Source organism: Simochromis diagramma, unplaced genomic scaffold, assembly GCF_900408965.1.
Source record: "Simochromis diagramma unplaced genomic scaffold, fSimDia1.1 OVJJ01000321.1, whole genome shotgun sequence".
NCBI lineage: Eukaryota > Metazoa > Chordata > Actinopteri > Cichliformes > Cichlidae > Simochromis > Simochromis diagramma.
The window spans coordinates 14,943,879-14,967,154 of NW_024386772.1; the positions used below are offsets into that span (position 1 = coordinate 14,943,879).

At 46.6% G+C, this 23,276-nt stretch overlaps 1 protein-coding gene across 1 annotated transcript in view; it reads right to left on the minus strand.

Moving 5' to 3' along the window:
- LOC120746261 (retinoic acid-induced protein 1) overlaps window positions 1-23,276 on the minus strand; it is a 51,471-nt gene that overhangs the window by 4,520 nt on the left and 23,675 nt on the right. Inside the window, exon 2 of the mRNA XM_040051647.1 lies at window positions 47-6,643. Coding sequence (XP_039907581.1) covers window positions 47-6,565 — 6,519 coding nt within the window. The 5' untranslated portion in view covers window positions 6,566-6,643. The remainder of the gene's footprint in view (window positions 1-46; window positions 6,644-23,276) is intronic.

Genomic DNA, 23,276 nt, shown 5'->3' on the forward strand with positions numbered 1-23,276 from the left:
CATGTCAGATTGGTCTAAGATTCACTGATGATAACTGCTGTCGTACCGTTTGGGCTGAGGTGTTGGCTGCCTCCTTCAGTCCGTATAGCCTTCCAGCTACCATAATTATCCCCTTGGTCCAGATGGCACAGTTTTCATGGGCCCAGTGCTCCTTAGCCTCTGCCTCCATTTGTAGCCTTTGGAACAAGCTTTCGTTGCCCTCTTGGCCCGTGGGGGCTCCTGTGTTGACGGCCTGTAGCTGCTTCATCCTCTTGAACCTCTCTCGGAGAGTTAACCTTCGTAGGCCACCTTCCCGACCCGGTCTTTCCATTCTTTCTGCCCGTCGGAAACGCCAGTGATGCCTGCTGCTGCTACTGCTAACACTTCCCTCTTGAGCGGTTGCTTCTGTATTTCCTTCCGTTTCTGGGGTGCCCTCAGTCTCAGTCTTTGAGGAGTTGCCCGGTTCTTCGCTGCTGCCGCTGTTGTCGTCGTTGGTCTTGTCCAACTCTTCCCTGAAGGCTTCTGTGTGTGTAATCGTCAAGATTTTCCGTGGAACCCCGTCCTCTGTGTAGTAAGGTCCACATAAATCACCTAAGTCTTTGTAGTTTGCCGGTTTCCCACACAGGCAACATGTCACACACCTCCCAACGAGATCTTTATTTATTGTGGGTCCCTGCAGCATGGCAGCAGTGTGTGGCACTACCTTTGCAACTGTGAAAGGATTCCTCATTCTGAGGATGCCCTTTTTCCTGCGTCTCTGAAATACGACCGCATCCTCCGCCTTGTTGACTATGGCACACCAGGAAGAAAAGTCTCTTGAGTTGTTAATCCGTACATAAGGATAGAAAGACAGTTTAGACCTTTGATGGACCCATCTACGCCTGATCCTCTTCACAGAAATGGTCTCGGTCCGTTTTTCTGATACTGTCACTACAGGACCGATAACACACGTCTCCTCGTTTTCTGTGTTTCCTTTTTCCCTTCTTTCCCTTTCTTGTCTTTCTTTCTCCTCTTTTTCCTCCTGTTCACATCCTGCTGCCCTCACTACTGCCTCAATTACCTCGATGGCATCTTTCATCCCGGGTTTTGGCCCGGGCTTTTTGTGGATCTTAATTGGCTTGCCAGGAATCGGCTCTGTTGAGGCTTTGCTTCTTTTCCTTTTAGCTGGGCTTGCTGATGGTTTTCTGCCTCTTCGAGGTTTATGGATGAGGTCTGTACTGGTAACCTGGGGAGTTTCTGTGATGTCATCTGTGCTGATTGGCAGAGGTACTGTGGGCTCTGTGGGGTTCACCTTGTCCTCCACACTCTCCTGTTGCTCGTCTGTTTCAGTGTTAGCCTCCTCAACTAAATCTGTTTCCTCTGAAGAGGACTGGCCTTTTCTTTTCTTCCTCCTTTGTTTCAGGTGCATCTCATGGTTGTTTTTGATGGCCCTTTGCTTTGCTAGTCTTGGTGTTGTAACTATTAGACTCCCTGCTTCCAAGGCTACCACTGAGGCATCTGTACTCTCCACCATGGCCCATCGCTTCCTTTTAGTCCTCACAGACTTGGCGGCAGCTGTAGATACACCTTCTGAGGCCTCCGGTATCCACTCACCTGGAGCGCTGCCTTCTACTGCGGCCTCTGAACTCCAGACATTATCAGCTAGAACATCCTGCTCTGTCCCTGGTTTAATATCTTCCTGTGTTGCTTCATTTTTATTTACAACCTCTTCTTCCAGCCCTTGTCTCACCCCCTCTAGTGTTGGTGCCTCTGGACTCATGTCTTGCTTTTCTCTGTCTTGTGTCACCTCCACTTTCCTCTCTCCCACCTCAAGTTGCTTCTCTCCATCTTGTTGAGACTCTATCACCTCAGTGGTGTTCGTCACAATAGACGTCTCACCTTCCTTTAAGATACGCTCAGGCAAAGCCTTGGTTGTCATGTCATCAGTCAGACTGCTATCTAGCTGGGGAATTGGGAGGTGTTTCTTTGAGCTAGGAGATGTAATCTTCTGCACCATGGCCTCATATTTCTGTCCTCTGCCTTTGCGTGGTGGGAGAACTTTTGTTTTAGTGGGGCACTGAGGAGGCACCACGGGCGGGTCACTAGTGATGTCAGGTCCACTGGTGTTGGCCAGAATGTCTTTGGTTATGGGAGTGACCACAGGTTCTTTCTTAGGCGGCCCTCGCTTTCTTCGTGGGCCGCGTGTGACCTTCTCTTTAGGTGTTGGGACGGCCTGTTCCAGCTGGGTGGGCTGAGGCGGTAACGTTTTTGGTTTGGGTTTTGGACCCCTCTTTCTTTTTAATGGTGTAGAAAGTTCTGAAGTAGGTTTCCGTTTTAGTGGAAGAGGGATCTTTTCCTCAGATTGCTCAGGTGGCATGTGTGGTGTGGGTGGGTCCCCTGTAACTTCATTATCTGTGACTGCAGTCTGAATGGGGGAGAGCATTTGCTCCACAGTTATGAGCTCTTCTTCTTTAAGAGAAACATCGCTGGCTTTAAATTCTGTGACTGTCTCTGTGAGAATATCTTCACCCATTATTTTTTCTTTTTCTTTTGACAGTTTTTCCTGGGAGGGCTTCCTGGATCTCAAAACCATATTTTTGCTCTCGTTCTCTGGCGTCTTTAGCTCATGGTGTGCTTGTTGCTCCTCTTGTGTTGCTCCCTGGTTTACTTGTGATATTGCAGATTTCAGGCTCTTCCTACTCCTGCTTTGCGGCCCCACGAAAGGCTGAGTGGTTTCTTCCTGCTGCAACAATTTAGGTTTAGTAAGTGAACCTTTGGGCCGGCCCACTGGGGCCTTGATGGGTGCAGTGTCAGTGTGGGACAAAATGCCTGGAGACTTGGGTCCAGGCTTAGGTCCTGGTTTTGCACCTGGCTTGAGAGCTGGTTTTGGACCAGGTTTTGGTCCTGGTTTTAATCCAGGTTTTGATCCAGGTTTTGGTCCAGGCTTTGAACCTGGTTTGGGTCCTGGTTTTCGTTTTATAGGAGTCTCAATTTTCGGTGGCAGTTCTGGTTCATTTGGCAGAGGTTTTGGTCCCTGTTTTGGTCCTGGTTTTAGCCCTGGTTTTGGGCCAGGTTTTTGGGCTAGTTTAGGCCCTTGTTTTGCACCTGGTTTTGACCCTGGCTTTACACCAGGTTTTGGCCCTGGTTTTGGCCCAGGCTTTGAACCTGGCTTTGGGCCTGGTTTTCTTTTTACATGAGGTTCGGCTTTAGGTGGCAAATCTTGTGCGTTGAATGAGCGTGTGCACATTCGTGAACGAAAACCATCACTTAGCATTTTGGGAGTCTGACTCACAATAGATTCCTGATGGGCTAGATCCATTTGATCTGAGAATAGCTCGGTTTTGCTTGGAGGCATGCTTGTTTTCTGTGTGTGTGAGTGGCCTCCTTCCTCTTCCTTTTCCCCCTCCCTCTCCAAGCTTAGCTGTTGCCTGATTCCCACACCTGAATGCATGATTCTTCTTCTGCCCCTGGCATGCTTACGTCCAAATGCCCTCGGCTGAGCAGATGGAGCCACAGGTTCTGGTTTGGCCAAAGGGGTTACAGCGCTGGAACAGCTGATGCCTGGTTCCATGTCCTCGTCACCTTTTTTCGGGGAAGGTGGAGTGTCTGCCCAGGAGGGGGCTGAGGGAAGTATTGACTTCCCTGGTAGTTGAGGAGAGTCTGGCTCCAGCACTTTAGCATCACTGTGATCAATATGATCCCTGGCCTGAGATGGAGGTGTTGCCTTGTCATTGAGAGCAGAGAAGACTGGCATAGCAGACTGAGGCTGAGGGGCAGTGTCACCAATTGCTGACTCCATTTCAGAGGCATCTGCTGCGGCCGTTACTGCTGCTGAGTTTGGATGGGCAGGTCCCCCTGCAAACTCCTTGTCAGAATGGAGCTCAGCAGTCTGGCTCTCTGTCTTGCTGCCAATATCCCCAGACATCTTTTCTAATTCATCTCTTTTATTCATGTGCTCCTCATTCAATGACTCGGTCAATTCCCCACCCTTCCCCAGTTCCTCCCTCACCTCTACAGACAGAGGTGGTGAAAGGGAACATTTTTCTTGTTTCTCTGTTCCTTTTTGTTCCTCTGCATTGGTTTTCTCCTTTTCTCTCTCTTCCTCTTCACCCTCTCCATCATTGTCCAGGTCTCTTGTGTCTCTCTTGTCTGAGACACAGTCTTCCAAGGCCTCAACTTGAGGAGTTGGAGACGTGTTTTCTGAGCTGTCCTCCTTCCCTGTGGAGTATTGATCCTGCTCAAGGTCACCCCTGGAAATGAATGGCAATGTTTTCACTGAGCTCTCAGATGCAGTTGGAGACTCAGATTTGTATGTCTCTGATTTCATCTCCTGGCCAAAATGATCTTTGTGGCTGGAATCAGACAGAGCTGCCGGTGACTGTTCAACCGAGTCTCCTGCATTAGGTTCATATTTAGTCTGGTACACTGTCTCCTCATAGCAGTAGGCTTTTCCTGTCCCCTCTTTGTTTATTTTGCTGTAAACATCTGGACATTTCTCTTCATCTGACCATTTTTCTAGCTTCTTTCCACATTTTGTCGTGTCCACATCTCTCTCACTCTTGTGGTCAGGCGTCTTCTCTGTTGTCAATTCTTCTTTATCAGAAGATTTCTCTGTCCAGGCCGATTCTTCGAAATTCTCTTTGACAGGCTCACTGATGTGCTGCATATCAGAGGGAGAATCTTGTTCTTGCTTCATGGGACTGGGGATTGTAATGCTTGTTGGAGATCTCTCGTCACTAATGCTCTTCACTGGAGTGCTCATGCCATCTCCTCCCTGCCCTGATTGACATCTAGCAGGGTCAGGGGTGAGGTTGTGCAGACCTGAGTCGCCAGACCTGGTAGACATGTCATCGGGAGATGCCATGGAGCATGAAGAGGCTGTGTCGACGCTGAGCTGTGTGTTGTTATGGGCCTGGGCTGGACTTCTGCCCTGGCCAAAGTAGTAGTAGCCCCTGTCCAGCGGTTCATCGCTGCTGCTGGAGTAGCCACCCTCATGGATTTCCATGGGCAGCGGTTGATGCTGTGGGGTACAGTAAGCATCCTGTATAGGTCCCCCACCCACACTGCCACCACTGTCTGGATATGGAGGACTTTTGTATTCCTCACCCTTTTTGGAGGATACTGCACTTCCAGCACTGCTGTTGCTCCCGCCACTGCTGCGCTTACTGCCTTTTTTGTTTGCAACCAGGGCCTCTGAAAGCAGGAGCTGCTGTACATTATTAGAGATGCTCTCCACCTGAGAGGTGAGAGCATTCAGACTCCACAAGCTGGGGTTTGACAATAGCTTCTCTGAGAAGCGTTCTTTCATTGTGGGGACCTGCGGTGTTGTGGAATAGCTGTGCGGTATGCTGGGTGAGGGGTGTGAGCGTGGGGGCATCAACATAGTGTTGGCACTGGCTTGTTCCTGCATGCCAGCTGAAGATGATGAAGAGGAGGAGGCTGCTCCAGGGGTCATAGGTGGCTGGCTATACTGGAATGACTCTGGATTGGTCATTAACGGTGAAGGGGTGGAACTGTATGAAGGGGAACGCCCCACAGATCGGGCTGGGGAGTGGCTCGAGGAGGGGCTACAAGTCTGATAATACTGTTCTGGGGACCTGACAGGCAACTCTGAGAGACAGTAGTTTTGTTGGGCTTGGCTATAGTGTTGGTATTTTGGATGGGGTTCCTGGGGGTTGGTCATGGGCTGCTGCTCGTAACCTCTGGAGGGAGGCTGCTGATATCCGTAACTGTTTTGGCTCGACCTGTAGGCCCCCTGCTTCAGATTGCCATGGCTGCTCATTTGTCTGCCATACTGAGAACCTGGAGGCAAGTTGTACCCTTTGTAACAGTGGGGCATAGGGCTGCACTTTTCCATGTATGTAGATGGAGAGGGTGAGTGCTGCGGGTAGTGTAGGTGACTCTGGGGATACATGAGAGGTGAAGGGGAAGGGTTGGGAGGATGGGGCTGGTGGTGGGGGCTAGTATAGACAGGGGTAGAGGGCTGGTGGCACTGGGTCTGGGAGTGGCCCAGCATATTCTGCTCCATGTACTGGGAGGAACTAGGTGCAGGAGTACCACTAGACTCCAAACGTCCAACCATTTCCTGCTCATACTGTGCTAACTGCGCTGGGTCCTCCCACTTCTGCTGGAGGTGGCCCTCGCTCATATATTGGGCTGAATAAGTTCCTGGGCCCATGTGATTACTGTAGCCCCCGGGACCCTGCAGGTGCTGACTGGGATTCGGTGGGGGCACTTTGCTTCCTCTGAATGATTTCTTTGCTTGTGAGGGTGCTGAGCCCCCATTTCCACTCCCATTTCCTCCGCCATTTCCTGGGTAACCAGCGTAGGCTTGCTGGCTGTAACAGTCCTTAGGTCCGCCTCCAATTCCTGGTCCTCCAGTTGTCGGCATGCTTGTCGGGTTTGCCAAGGAATGTGCCTCGTAGCCTGACCTGGTGTGCCCCGGGCCTGGGCCTGGATGTGGACCGGGTCCTGGGTGCGGGTGTTGTGGATGGGGATGATGCGGGTGTTGCCGGTAGGTCTCCAGGCGGGATAATTCATGGGGCTCCTGCTGATAGCAGGGTTGGTTGCTGTGGTAACCACCGCTGCGCTCACGGAAGGACTGCATAACGTTCTCCGTCTGTAGCCAGAGCAGGGAGGGGGAGGTGAGGTGAGACGGGAAAGGGGAAAGGGGGGGTTGGGGGTTCTGGAGGTAGGGAGAGAGGGAAAAGTGAGAAAAAGAAGAAATGATGAGGGTTAGTGCTGCTGAGCCTGGAGTTCAACTATTCTGCATCTTCTCCTTTGATATTCAGTGTCTAAATCTATTTTTACTTTCACCTGGAGTCAAAGGAAAGTTCTCCCTTTCTATGAGAAACTAATGATGACAGTTTTTGTACTCCGGCTCACAAACATTCAGACACACAGACACAGGTACATGCACCGTTCACTCCTTAAATATATTCACTTCATCACCATAACATGATTACCAGTGTTGGGAAAGTTACTTTGAAAAAGTAAATAATTATAGTTACTAGTTACTTCTTCAAAAAAGTAACTGAGTTAGTAACTGAGTTACCAGATTCTAAAAGTAATTAATTATTTGAAAAGTAACTATTGCGTTACTTGCCTCTGGGGTCCAGGGTAGAATTGGCCATTTTAACCACTTTTGATTTTACCTCGACATTTCACCTTTAAAAACAATTTACTTTGCCTTGTTTGGTATCATTCTTTTCAGCACAACCTCACGTGTCTGAATTTACAGTTATGTTTTCATTTTGATATACTGCATTAACACAATTGATCTAAAATCAGACAAAAACATCAAATCCGATAAAAAAAAAGTGATATTTTCACTGAAACAACCACAAACATGTTCATTGAATAATATTTCATAACCTTAAATGCAAATATAAATTGTGAATTTTAAAATCATATGCACAAGTTTTGCACACAGCAAGTTATTTGCAGCCATTTACCTTTTACTCTTTTTTTTATAACCATTTCAAACTATTTACAGAACAATCAGCTGTTCTGCATTTTATAAGATGCCACACAAATTATTTGTGCCACTCCAAAAAAAAAAAAAAAAAATTCTGTCCACTATAAAGGAGAACATCACAGCCTGATACCTGCAGGTCTGACAGCAGCAGGTGCATCACTCCTGTTTTCTACCTGGAGACAGCAGTCAGCTCATTGTTCTGACACACAACACAAAACTATCCGCAACACTACACACTAACTACACAAGACAACACATGAACTACACACTCCAAACACGCTAAACGTCACAAATCTCTCACATCTCAAAACTTGCTCTCTCTCTTTTTCTGTTCTTTCTCTCTCTCTCTCTCTCTCTCTCTCGCCGTCACTCCTAAAACTTCCCCCTCTTCCCTAAACAACCAAATGTCATGTCGCCATATCATTTTTTGATTGGACGACATGGTGCATTTTTCCACCAACACCAACGGGCGTTTTTTTTGTTTTGTTTTGTTTTATTTTTTGGTCATAAGCAGAGAGTGCTTGCTAGCGCTGTCCTTAGACAGCAAACGTGATGACGTGTATATTGTTTATCATGACTCTGGTTTTACGTGGCCTATCAACACAATTTAAAAACTGATATATATCACCTTGTTGCTTTGTCATCTTGAAGTGGTCATGTTATTGGCTTACCACGACTACTATATTCGTCCTCAGTCAAACAGCAGCACTCATGCGATTGTTTCCCCCCTAGCCAAAAGTGGGGCCAAAAGTGATTTGTCTACCAGAAAGTGATTGGTCCGCGGGAGCGCGCGCAGCTGCTTAAAGCTGTACAGCTACTTCCGTGCATATATTTATATAAGGTGCGGTAAGCTGAACACAGCTTCAGCCGTCTGTTTGTTGAAAAATAGTAACGGACCGCATTTTCTTGTTAGTAACGGTAACGGCGTTGTAACGATAGGAATAGTAATTAGTTAGATTACTCATTACTGAAAAAAGAAACGCCGTTATTTGTAACGCCGTTATTCCCATCACTGATGATTACACAACAATAACTGTGTTGTAGATTTCTTAGAATACTACCAGCTCCTAACTGTTGTTCATACGTGAAGAAATGTGCATATATCTGTGTGTCTCCTGGATCTTTTTTTCCAGTCTTTTCACGATGAAAGGTGTCGCACTGAACTTTTGAAATCAGCTATTTATTTATCATATAAATAAATAATGTTTGTACGGGTGTGGGTGAAGATGCAGGCGTGCATAAGCAAAGCCAGGCACATGTTCACAGACTGCAGGTAGGCGGGATAATAACAATGATGTGTGTTTAACGTTTTTAGGAGATTATTTGTAACCGTTTCAGGTCTCAAAACACGATCCACAAACTTCTTCTTCTCCTTATTTTCCACAAGCTCTTCCAGAAACTACAGTTTCTTACATAAACAAGCATTGTGAAGCAATATTTTCTGGCTTGTTTTTGATGCAGCATTTCATGAAAGGTACATCCAAGCCCTCTTTTTCTCCCCGCCTCTCCTCTCCCTGCTTTCTCCCGCACAGATGCAAACTCCAATTTTCTCCAAGGGGAAGCAGGAAGTGCTACACTCTGTGTTGGTGTGCATGCTCTCAGTACACCAGAAGGGGTTTTATAGTGTTTATGTATGGTATATCTCTGAGCGAATGAGGGGATGTTTGCCTGTAATGTGTGTATGTGTGCATGTGATGGAGAGGTGCAGGAGGGTGATTGTTTTGTGGTTTTGTTTTTTTCGAGGAGGGGAGGTGCTTTCCTACATTCATATAAAAGAGGAAGGAGGGGTGGAAAGTGTTCTTGCTCTTGATCTAAAAAAGGAAAAGCGTCACCTGGAGACAGAGCACTGAGCCTCTGTGAATGTGTGTGTATGTGTTTGAGTGTATATGTGTGTTTGTTGGGGAGCTTCAGCACAATATCCCTGCATTCAACCCACCCCGGGGACAGTGGTGCATCCCACCAGATGCACAGTAGCATTATTCATCACAGAAACACGGAGTGTGTGCGTGTGTGATAGGAGAAAGCTGTGTGCGAATGTTGCATACATTCTTGCATGTTTGTGAGTGATTTTATTGGCGTAGGTTTGTGCTGTACAGTGTAGGTGTACAGATGTTGGTACTGCTTAATTATACACAAACACAAATGCACACAGATACAGATCCCCGTTGAGATTCTTTGTCCTACCTTCTCTGCCTGCAGCCTACTGTGGCTTCACCTGAGGTGGTGTGTATGTGTGTTTGTGTGTGAGTAGGACACTTATTTACACAATGACCTATATAACATGCTTGTAGAGGACAAGGACCAAGCCTACCAAGCACAGTGAATAAGATGGCCTCAAACACACTGCGTTTGATGTCTGTCTGTCTCTGTTCGTCTCCTCAACAGTCCACTCTCAATAAGGATTAATTGGACTTTTAACCAAATGTGTGCATGTGTATGTCTCTCTCTCACACTAAGAAGCAAATAAACCAAAGGAATGCCTTCCCCAATCAATTTACTTCACCTCCATCAGTCTTTTCTCTTGTACCCAAATGCACTCGTGCATATGCCAGTGTCTACATTCCAGGCACGTCTCTCCTCCACCTCTGTGCTGCGCCTCCTCCTTTCATAGCCATCTTCCACAGAGAACCCTGGCACTGTTGGCCGACTGCTGTATTTATGGTTGCGCTATGCCACAGTCTCGGTAGGGGTCAGAGAGGAGAGCGAATGAAGGACGCATGCTGAGATCACCAAATCTTCCTGGTTTAGCTGTCTATCAGTCCACCTGCGTCTGTTTAGTGAGGTAGTGCTAACATTGATTTTGCTGGTGCTTGAGCGCAGAGAAAGGAGGATGAAGGTGAAGCAAACACACGTACTGCCCGCTGTCCCTCACACACACACACACACACACACGGAGAGGCATGCAAATTCTTTTGCTCTCTCTTCCTTCTTATTAAATAGACTGTCTTCTTGCGTTTCTCAACACAATGTTATCTGTGCTGGGAAGGTGCTCATCTCCTCCATTATTCCATCATCTCTCCCTTCTTTCTTCTCCTTTTCTCTTGTTCTCTCTCTTTGTTTTTCTCTCGCGCGCATTGAATAGAGAGGAGAATGGCAGCAAGAGGGGAAAGACAACGAGACCGAGCAAAATCGGGGGGTGGGGGGTGGGGGGATTGAGTGTGGGGGATGCAAAAGCAGGAAAAGAGTGATAGAATGATAAGTTTGAGGATGAGGAAGATGAGGATGCAGAGGACAGAGGAGGAGCGATGATTGACTGAGTGGGCTTTACAACCTGGGCTCCTGGGAAATATGAGCTCCAGCAAACATCACACACACACACACACATAGATGCACACACACACCGGGGTCCAATGCATGCAAAATTGTAGATGTGTGGAAACTTACTATGCAGGTCCATAATTAGCCAAATGCTTCAGCTTCACACACAAACATGAGCTGCTACAAGTGATTGATTACCACGGAGCACTTCTCCACTTCTTATCGAGAAAGCTTCCCTCAAGGCCTTCTCTTTTTTTTTGGTGTGTTACTGTAGATTTGTAAACCATGAAGTCACCTTGTGTATGACTTTCCATATGCATTAAAAGGACGTACACAGCAGGAGTGTCCCATCTCGAGTATTAGAATGCGTCGGTCTCCAAATAAAACACATTCAGGATGGAAAGACAGAAGGGAAAGAGCGAGAGGGAGGGAGAGATGGCTGAATCGGATTTTTCCGCTGGATGGTTCATAATGTGCAGAGCTGTGACTGGTTACAGCCTTCATTCGTTTTTTATCCTCTCTCTCCCTTGCTTTCATCGCATCATCTTCAGAGGCAGCTTGAGATGGGATTTATCTCCTTTCTCTATTGCACGCACGCACGCACACACAAACACACACACACACACACACACACACACACAAAAGGGAGATACAGACAGCTCTCTCTCTCTCGTTCCATCAACTGTGACTCTGAAGCACTTCTGCTTCAAATCTTTTCCTTGCACTCTGTCTGTCTGACACAAACAAACACACACAGGCACACACACACACACGCATACAAAAAAAAATGGCGGCATAAAGAGTGGAGGGATGGGACGTCTCCCTGTGTGTTTACCTCCCCAGTCATCTCAGTTAATTATGCATGCAGAGGCAGTTTGCTCGGGAGGTGGAGCGGCCTGGGAGGAAACGCACACACACACACACTCACACACACACACACACACACACATACGCAGACAAACATACACGCATCTCATCACAGATATTCACAAAAAGTCACACTTCACCACCACCACCGGAATCATCACAACGCAACCTAGCACCACGCACGCCAAAGCTCGGCTCACATGCTCCTCGACAACCTGACAACGCATTTGAAAATAACCCAAACATGCCATGCTCCCTGCACCCCCTTCCTTCCTTCACTGCACTATACACACACACACACACACACACACACACACACACACACACACACACACACACACACACACACACACACACACACTCATGTCTAACACATCTGCCTTTAACACCCTGCTTAACACAGCACGCTCCAAAATAACACAGCAACCCACTCGGCTGCTGCTCCCAATCAGTACGCCGCAATCCCCTCCCTAATTACACACACTTCAGTACGACGCAGAGCGTTCAGATGCCTCAAACTATCACTTGGCCTCTTCAGATTTCCTGTGCGTGCCCTCCCCCTCTCTCTGTGGATGCTCTGCCCTTTAACTCGATCACCTCAGGTTCAACACACTGGACAGGTGGTCAGTCTGAGTGACAGCTTCTCTGCCTCTCTCCTCCTCTCCTGCGCCGTGTCTGCCCAGACAGTGTGGGTGGGTTCCTTCCCAAAGGAGATGCTTAGAAGATGGAAGAAGCCAATATCTGCTCTGACATTTGTCTGTGGCCCACTGTCATGACACACAGCTGGAGGTCACAGGGGTTCACCCGCAGCCAGTCACATAGATTATTGGAGGAGACATAGAAGGGGGCGGAGACCTGCAACTGACACTTATAGACAGACGGGCAGACTGATGGATAGATAGTGTTTGAGGCCTGTTTGAGACTAATTTGAAGGGCCGATTTAGAGGAAGCAAGGAGAAAGCTCCTAATTAACAGTGTAGAGTTTATGTTCACGTCAAACCCAAATTTAAGTTTCAGCCAGGAGGGGGAGCCAGAGATAACACAGCCAACAGAGGCAGATTTGTGTTTTTTTTTACAGATGTGGTTCTTTCATGTGTTATGGCATTTTTTTTTTGGTCTTTATTGAAACTGGAGTATTCACTGTAGAAAAATCTATTATTACATGTGCTGTAGGACGAATTGTGGCACAGTGGCACCTACTGAGACAGTCGTTGCACATGTTGGAGTCATCATTTCCCGCAAGTGTAACGCCACCCTATTGAAATTCATGTTTTACACATGTATGAATGCAGCGTTCACCGCGTGCTACATGTAAGGGTTCAAAAGCAGCCAAATGTAGACATATGAGGTTACGCTTGCCTCTGCTACTATTGAAGAAGTTCAATGAAGTTCAATGATAATTAGAAGAAAATGAATGAATAGTTAATTTTTCTTATGTATTTTTACAAAAACAACCTAAAATTGAATCACTTAAAAATTACAGTAAAATTTGCATGGAAATTTTACCAGGGATCTGGTTTGACCAAAATTTTGTGGCATTTTATGTCAAAACAATGGAAATACAGATCATTTAAATAAAGAAAAACTGTTAGATGTCATCTAAGTGTTCTTGTGAAAACGTATCAGACTGATCAGGAACTGCTCTTCCCATCTTGGACTGCTCTGCCTAACTAGTCTGTCACCAAATTCCCTGTTTAACCAATTTCATATCCAGCAACATTTTAAGGCTGAAATGCCTCCATATCATCTAAATGTGAGTCTTGTTTAGGTTGATCTTGGAGATGACTTTGATTCCACGTAGGAATCCAGCTAATCTGAGGTCTACATTTGATGTAATTGGAGTTCATGCGTGTGCGAGATGTCGTCTTGTCTCTGGGGTTTGGGGATGACTCATCGGCATTCGCAGACATGACTCTAGACACAAATGTCTTCATGCACACGTGAACTTGTGAACAGCAAGCGCATGCACTCTTCACAGAAGTTACTTAAATGCCTGGAACTGGAAGAATCGAAGCAGAAACTCTTGACTGCAGAAACGCAGACACACACACGCACACTGCTTCAGGTTCAGCGGGAAAGAATAAATAAAGGTCAGAGAGACAAAGCGAGGCAGATGTGTCTGTCTGCAAGCGAGAGAGAAATGCATCAGCCACCACAGCAATCTACTGGGAGGTTTAGGCTCAGAATCCCTATCTGGCTCTTAAGGCAGAGTGCAGAGGTTATCCCACTAGCCTATAAAATATCATTCTTTCTCTCTTCCTCTGTCTCTCTGTCTGTGGCATGAAAACAAAGACGTTCTACTCATTAGCAGTTGGACGGTGCCCAAATGTGCATCTGTGTCAATCTATTTCCCTTATTTGGCCGAAAAGCTGGTGATTGCCAATGACCTTTTCGACAGGAACAACTAAACAGTGGGACGTGTTAGGCCATAAACAACAACAATAGGGATTGCAGTCACCATAGTAACCACAGAGCCAATCAGAGAAGTGAAAACCTTGAGTGGCATGAGGCAATCACACAGGCAATCCTTGTGAGTGCGTACACAGCAGTGAAAATCAGGACACTCAGACACAGATTGGTCACATGTTAGTTTTGTGCATTTTTTTTCAATAAAAACAATACAATATTATGTGATCAGATATTAAAGACTATGACGCCGACATTTCTCCTTATTGACGCGCCATAGGCACACGTGCACTGATATTTTTACAGGGTCTTCATTTATTTTCTATTTGCAGCCATAACCTGACGGCCTTTCGCTTTTAATCGCATCCTGGAAAAGTAGAGGGCTCCCAGTTTGTATGTGATACTTTGACAAGTTGTGCAGAGATTTCCTTGTTCTGCACTCAATCTTTGATAACTACATATTGATTGTTTTATCCCTCACAGAGAGGAAAAACAAAGAGAGTCCCGTGTGCTCAATTCGACACGATTCAGACTCAAATCAGCAGCATTTAGTCAGCTCTGTGAGCTCTTTCGCAAATCAACTCCGATTTGACTTTGCTACTTCTTCTTATATCACTTTGTTCATTATTAATAAACTGCTTCACTTCCCTGCTGAACAATAGGCTGAAAATGAGCATGCAGGCTGTGAAAGGATAAGTCCTGGACACCTATTTCTTTTAATATCTTCTTCTTTTTTTTATAGCCTTGACCCAAAAATCATTGAACCCTCCCTTTTCCTGCTCCTCTGCACAACTCTCCTTTATCTCTTTTTCCTATCATCTATCTTTTCTTTCGCTCTGTGTTTCAGCGCGGTCACCTCCGTTGGGCAGCTGCCGTGCGTTACCCTTTGAAGGACTAAACCTGGCTTTGTTGACATGGTAACGGAGTGATGAGACGAGTCCGAGTGGAGAAGGAGAGAGGGATGAGCGAAAGAGGGCGACATTCACACACATGCAATCAAGCACGCATTTGTAGGCTGTGCGTTTTTGGTGCAAAGGTTGTCTTGGATACGAGGCCCTGTGACAAGAATCAGGAAAAATAAACCTGATTGCTCGTTACCCGCGTCCTGGTGTTTTTGTGCTCTTGTGTGAGCGAGTCATTGTCAGTGTGTAGGTGGGCGACAACAAACGAAAGTCAATGTTGGCTTGCGGAACTCTTTACTAATATGTGCAAGCGCTTAGCATGAATACATTCGTGTGTAAAAGAGGGATAGAGCTTAATGATCAGGCTTGATTGACTGCAATATTCCTGCAGTGTGTGTGTGTGTGTATGTGCACATATGCGTCTGTGTCTGGTGGACTCTAAATGACCTTGCTGGGTGCAGATTGAGTGAGAGATATAGCCACAGAATAAAAGGAATAAAGAGAAAGAAGCACTATGTGGATTCATGCTCCCACAGTGCAGGTAACCTCACCCATGCCCACACACTTCTCTGCTTTTCTGTCTACTGGTTTCTCTTTCTCCATCTCCCTTTCCCTCTCACGCACTCACAACACACACAAGGGAGTTAGGGTCCTGTAAAGTGGGCCGCAGAGCTACTTGGTATTCCATCAGAATCCTCCAGCAAGGGAGGATTGTGGAGCAGGGGAAAGAAACGATGCAGGAGAAAGATGATACACGGGAGAAGAGGACAAAAGCAAAGCAATCAAGAACGAGCGCGTCGGGTAAGTTCTCATATACGAGAGCTGAAATCCACTTCAGCTCGCCCAAAAAGCAGGCGAAGGGAGGCAACGTACCTTCGCTTCAAGCGAATGTGCTGCTTTCTGAGGTTGAAAAACAGATGTGAAACGGCTCATATTTTGCAGTGACCCATTTTGGTTTGGCCCATCAAAGCACATCTTTCTGCCACAGACACACATACACTTACACACACACGTACGCACACACACACATCCGTCCTTTCCAGGTAATGGGGTGGAGTGCTCCACTGAAGCAGAGGGAACTGAGTTGGAGCAGGTCTGGTGTGACATCCCGGTTGGGGCTCGTGATGCGTTCCACTCCCATGTCTTTGGTCCCTCCGCTCATTTACACATGCGCTCACTCACACATGTGTAAATGTACGCAAATTCACTTGGTCTCACACATGCAGACACACACACTGATTTGCACCTGCTCCCTCTTTGTGCCACTTCGGTTCATCTAATTGATGATGCTGTGTCACTCCTGCTGTCTCTCTCTAGCACACACACACACATGCAAACACACACACACACGCTTCCTCTCTGTTCTCCTTGTCTCTGTAACCTCCAAGTTGTACCCTGTCCTCCATTGTCCTCTCTCTGTCCCTGCTCTCGCCCTTTAGCTACAGTGCAGCTGCTGGTGGTGCTTTTCGTGTCTGTGTGCATTTGCCTGCCTGTGTTGTGTGTGTGTGTGTGTGTGTCTGCGTGACCTTGTCTGAGGTTAGACTTGGGCAGACTGCTCTTTGGGTTACTGAGTGCAGAGGAGTGAGTGTGTTTTTGTGTGCAGTCGCCTCGATTTTATACAAAGTATTAAGCAGTAACTCGTTTTTATTTTTGAGTGATGTGGGGATGATATTTGAGAGCTTTCAGTGGTGAGCCAATTCTTTGACTTGTTCCTGCATTCGTAATTTCAGAAGAAATGCCATACAAGCAGGCTTAAAATCAGGATTTAATCCTCATAATGACTTGGGGGATGTGAACCACCAATATTATGTTGTGCAAGCCAGTCTACCTTCCTGTTTAGCTTCAGGTTATGCATCTGTTTGTATCTCATTTTGGCAAATTGTGCTTAAAATGAGCCTAATTAGGTACGTGCAATTTTCATTTGTAATATCGGTCTCTGTGCTTGTACTGACAAATACTACCAGGTTAGTTTGTTACTGAAGAAAGGTTGAAAAAGAAGAGGTTCTCATTTTGCGCCAATTAAAAAATGTCAGTGAATTTATGTGACACTGAGGGCTTTGAACTGCCTTAATATGATCAATAAGCTGCGTTATTGCTTTGCAAGCTTAATTTATCGGTGAGGTTTGTCACATCTACTGCTCCATCTTCACCTAATACAGTACTGGTGACAGGGGACAAACCACCTCATAGGAACCAGGTTTTGTTGCTTTCACAGAGTATCTTTGTCTCACATCTCTCCCTCTGCCTGCTCAATAGGAAATTAAAGGCTGACACAGGCTTTCTAGGGGTTCTAGATGTGCGTGCATGCATGTGACTGTGTGTTTGTCTATATCTATCTATATCTACTCTCATCTTCAAGTTTCACAGGGCAGAATTCATTCTACTGGATCATTTTTTATGATTTCATTTTATTTTTTTATACCCATGTCTGTACTTGTGCCTCGTAATTCCCAAAAGGTGTCCTTGATGACCGGCTCTCCTTTTCCTTCTGCTTTCCCCTTCTCTCAGCTGTTACCTGAGAGCCAGACTGGGGAATACTTCCCTCCATCTGCAGACACAGACAGGCCGACACTAAAAGCAGGATAGCCACCGATAAAGCGATTGCAGATACGTGAAATGAGAGGAGGATACAAAGCAGAGAGCGAGGAGAAGAGTTTGATCCAATAGGGCAGAGAAAAGAAGAAGCATTGAGGTAGAGGAGAAGGGATCGTTAGAGAGAGAGAGTGAGATGAGGGAAGCACTGCAGCCCAAATATATGGGAGAGCAAAGCACAAATGAGGAGATATTGGAAGAAATGGAAGAGCAGCAGGGGGAAAGGTGAGGAAAATGAGAGCAAGGCAGTGAAAGAAGGGGGAATATGATACGAGAGTATAAGAGGGGGAAGTAAAAAGACAGCTGTGTGGCGTGAAGGGGGGAAAGTGGGGTGATGTGAATGGAGGCGCAGAGTTGAGGAGAAGCGACACAGTGTGAAAGTGGGAGAGAGAAAAAGGTGCGCATGGTGAAGAATCAGAAGGAGCAATGTAAAGAAGGAAGTGGAGTGGTGAGGGAAGAGGATGTGAGACTGAGGGCATAGAGACAAGGGAGAGGAAGAGTGGGAGGGAGAGATAGATTGAAGCTGCAAGATCAAGGCAGATGTGAGGGAGGATGTGAGGGAGGAGGGCACGGGTGGAGTGACGAGGGGGATGGAGAGACGCAGGGAGGAGAGATTGTTATCGCGGGGCCGTGCTGCCTATTGATTTGCGTTAGGATAGTGGAATAACAGCGGTACAAGGAGGCAGACTCCTGCGTCATTAGCAAAGAGAGCTCTTAAGACACCCGAGTGTGCGGCACGCACGTGCATCCATGTTAGTCTGTGACCATATGGCATCTTTGCTGCCCATATGATTAGGGCCAGGAATAGTAAAGAGCAAAACAGAGAGACAGATGACAAAGTTTAAGCACTTTGTGGGGGAGAGGGACAGACAAAAACAGATTGCAGGATGGGAAAACATATTGAGGGAGAGACCAGCAGCAGACTATGGCAGACTGAATGATGGGAAAAGAGAGAGAGGCTGGAAAAGAAAAGAAAAGAAGTGATCTGGCCACGACGTCTCAGGTGATACGCCTCTCACTCCAGGTGACAGATCTATCGGTCATTTCTCGGAGATAGATGGAGAGAGACAAAGTTGGGCCCTCGTCTTTCTCGTTCCCTTCCTTGGCGCAGTGTGATGGTGGCAGTAGAGGTGATGTGTGTGTGCGTGTGTGTGCGAGAGTGTCTCGCCAGGGACCAGGAAAGTGTGAATATGGCTGTGGAACTCTGCCAACTGAGCATGGGAGTGGGGAGGGAGGAAAAGAGAGAGAGAAAGAGAGAGAAAGGAAGACGAGGAGGAGGAAGAGGAGATGAAGAGAAGAGGGGAAGACTCCTTCCTTTGTTCTTCGTTGATGAAAGGAGGAATTGGATCCTCTACTCCCACTCACGCTTTCTCTCTTGGTGATGAGCCTTGAAGTGTTAGGGTGAGCGAATGAGGAGGGACACACAGACACACACACATGCGCGAGCACACACTGCTGTCTTATTCCACTCAAGTTAGACCCAAATGACTCCTCGCTCACTAATTAAACTTTAATCTCCAATAGCGCACAAATTACCTGCCACGCAACTGAGCGCTGAATTACGGGGCTACGTGGAGAGAGGGAGGGATGGACAGATGAAGGGAAGGAGAGTTGGAGTGAAGGTCACACTACCTGTAGGAGAAAAAAACTCTTACACTCCCCCTGATTCTGTCTCCTGTATCGCCTCTGTCATCAGATTTTGTGTATTTATATGAGCACACATCTATGCCTGTGCTGTTTATGTGTGTGTGTGTGTGCGTGACACCAGGGCTGTAAATGGAGCAGTCAGCTGGGACCTCTCTCTCTGAGCTAGTTAATGTTCCCTCTCACACCTGAATGTTATCTCACACACACACACACTCACACAGACACACAAAGTTGTTGCGAGCCAAGTCCTCGCATTCTCCTCTGCCTGGCCTCATTCCCATCTCTCTCTTACAGACGCAGCCTCTGCTAGGACACACACACACACACCGCCATTTTGTGCCACACAGCAGAGGGCAGCACAGCAGTGCGTGCGTGTGTATGTGTGTGTCACTTGGTTAATCACAAAGAACTAACGATAATTACCACCATTTTCCTACCTGCCTCTTTTCCAAGCCTGACTCTCAGCTTGTGTGTGTATGCATGCACAAGAGTCTGTGTGTGCATATATATGTGCGCGCCCGTCTTTCTGTGGATGGCATCACTGATCCGCTGGCAAGCGAAAAATACTGACATGAAATCCTAAAACAGCTCCAACGTGCCACATTTACAGTTCACATACGCTTATCAGCAGCAGCAGCTATACAGCCTGCCTGGACAGCGGCAGCAACAGTTGAGGTCACAGAGGACAGAGAAATGAAGACATGACTCACTAATGACTGGCGAGGTTGACGTCTCGCGTGCTTTCTAATTTGCTCTGTAGATGCATTTCCAAGAATGCCTCATAAGCTAAGAACCATGACGGTCAGGTAGAACATGTGCTAAAAAATATGCAACGCTAACCAATTTAGAATGCTAAAGCGATAAAACAGAACATGCAGAAAGAGATTAATTTTCATTGAAAACAGTAAAGAGCGCGGCCATGCATGAAACATCAAACTGTGACAGCGCCATTGATCATTCTTAGTGCTGTTACGGTGTTTTAAGGCCGATCTTTTCCTTTAATCCACACGCAGGTGGTGAGTGGGGCTGACTTCAACCAAATTAGCCATCATAGAGGCCCCATTTTGTAGATTAACTGCTGCTACTGCTGCTGCAATATCCCAGGATGAAATTATTAAGTAAATACTGCAGCGCTAATGCAGGACCAGGGAACTGAGCATACGCTACGCGGTGAACGCTTTTATCTTAACTACCTAACGATGCCAGAGAGTGCATATATTCCTCAGCCTAGCTCTCGCCAGCGGGAATTAAAGCCTTTAAACTCGGAGCTTGTTGGTGTCATCTGTGCAGTTAAGTCCGGGCCTGGAACAAAAGAGAGAGTAACTACACGTGTCACAGTTTATGTCAGGTCTCGGAGCACTATGCTGAAGGGTGTCTTCACTGTGCGTATTACCCACAGCTGGTGGCGAGGTTCGCAGTGGGGAACATCGGGGGACAATCAAGGATATGCCCGTCATGCAAGGATGGTGGTGTGTGTTTTTTGTGCGCAAGCAGGTGTGTCTGTCCTCTCTGCAAGTGTGTGTGTGCAGTGCCCGCCATGCGTGACTAGACAGAGTCAGGTGTTCTGGGAGGGGCATTGGCACAACAATGTGCCCATATGCTTTTTGACTGAGTGGCAGGCATGGGGAGGGCACAGCGAGCGAGGAGGGATCTGCACTATGCCTGCGGTGCATGACTTCATCCCTCCTGCAGAAAGAAGGGGGATTTGGGACTAAGTGTGGCTGACTGACTTAGAGGGTGTGAAGGGATGCTGCTCTGTGGAAAGGAGGAAGAGAGTGGAAAAAAAGAGAGCCGCAGACACAGAATGAATGAAGCCTGAGGTGGAAAACATTGAAAGCAAGTGAATGACAGAAATTAATCTCTGCAGACTTCAGTGTTGCTCATCTTAGTTTCCTCGACCTGCATGTATCCACACTCTATGCTCATTTTGCATGCTTGCTTTGCACTACATCCTTTCCCAGAGCCTCTGTTTGACTCATGGACTCCAAATATGAACTTTAGTAATGATCCATCAAAATGCATATGTTAAGTAGCTTAAATCTTTTTGCATTAAGCTCACAAGACAGTAGTATGAGTGTGTTAGTGGTATGTGTGTGTGTTTGGGAGCTGAGCTGACACTCTGCCACAAAGCAGTTTGGTGAGGGGATACAGCGGCAGCTATGCGCACTGCTTTGGAAACACTTGAACACACACACGCTGAGCATCAGCCTCTCGCTCTCTGTCAGTTATAAACACGCACATTTTGAAACCTTTAGGAACCTGCATTTGGCTCGTGAGGATTCACAGACAGCGAATGCGCAAACTTGCAAATTCGAGTGAACCTACGCAGACTCACCACGCCAGTAAAGCGTGAAAAGCAAATGAGGCCATTGCATCTTCCCAAGTCCCTCAGCAGAAGCCCCCCCCATGTACATCTGCACAGAGGGTGGTGTCTGGTTGCTTTATCACCTCTGAATGTGGGCAATTTGATAGGTGGTGGTTTGACATTGAGACAAAGTGAATCTGTTTACGTGGATTTGGTCAAAGTTTCCATTTGCATCTCCTGTGTTTTCTTGTCTGTGCCTCTTTGTTTGTGTTTACGATTGTTGTTTTAGCAATTTCCTGTTTTATTTTTGTTAATTCCACCCTGCCACTTCCTGTCTTTGTCTTTTTCCCCTCCTTTGGGATTGTCTTCCCCGCTCACATTGGTTTCACCTGGGCCCTATTCCAGGAAGCAGGTTGAGGTAACAACTATGAGTTTGTTGAACACGCTTCTTGGAATAGGGCCCTGCTCCTTGTTTACCTTTTAGGTCCTCACGAGTATTTAGCCACCCATTTGTCTATTTGTCTTGTGTCTCCACCTGTTCGCTTCTCCAACCATGTCCTCACTCATTGCCCAGTTGATTTCATTCGCTCACTGTTATTTCCTTGACTTTCAGTTTTCCTTTTTGTTGGACTTTTATTGGGCTTTCCAGACATTTCCCTTCAACACCTTCTGTTCACACCTTTATGCACATTCAAAGGTTTCTCCTCAACCTACCGGCTCCAGATTCTGGTCCAAATGTCAACATCAATAAATCCATATCATCTGCTCCACCCAGCAACTAATCTACAGCCAGTAACTGCCAAGTTTTCCTTCCTTGCAACACAGATCTGGTCGCCTTAACGTAGACCCATGAAAACACCCAAGACAAAACTGCTTCTGCCATCTAGTATCAGTGTGTTTTGACAGTCAGGCGTCTCGCTCTGTGCAGCATTTCAACATCAATAAACCGTTAACAAATGTTAATTCTGGGACATTAGTGTACCGCTGATAAACAAACTGCTGAGAAGATTGGCTGCATTTTCCAATGTGTGCAACGGGGTTGAATTTCACAGAAAATGTGCTGGCCCACTTTACTCCAAGAAAGAGTTGCTCCTCTTCCAGCAAAAAAAAAGAAAAAAAAAGAAGCGGAGAACTGAAGCATTCTGAGTTTCTCGCAATGGCAGATGGTGGAAAGAGAGACGAGCTGATGGAAAAATCCCTTCCAAGATGTTTATTCTTTTCAGTAAAACGAAAGAGAAAACAAATGCATATGGAGGGAGGAGGAGGAGGTGGAAAGGAGGAGGAGGTATAAGCAGCCACATCTTATTTGTCAGCAGAATAAGCGGGGCTTGTGGAAAACGTGGGGACATATCTTTTTTAAAAGCAGTGCATCTAACAACAAGGCTGCTTGAGGTTTTGTGATGTTTTAAAGACTTGATCATAAATGCATCAATTACATTTTAAGCCTCAAAGTTATGCTGTAAACAATGTAAGAACTTTAAGCTGTTAGAGATCCTCTGCATTCAATCTACGAACCTGTAAAGTGCGGAAATGTTTGTCCTCGTGTGTTAAAGCCAGATTTATCAGTGCCTGATCGGAGCATGCCAGCAGCGATCGCTTCCTCTTTTCGCCCCTTCTCTATCCTTCACTGCTTCCTCTTTTCATCCCCTGCCCATTTCTTTCCCCTCTTTGCTGCCCATCCCTACCTGTCTCATTTGCATAGGATGCCTTATTTGCATACATATGAGCTAAAGAGAAAGGGGATTTGTGCGCGAGAGAAAAAAGAGGAGGAGAGGTGAGATATGCAGGCAGGCCGCCGCTGATTAAAAGAAATGAAAAAGAGCCCTTTCAGTGGGAAACTGCAAGCGCAACCTCTCCCTCTCTC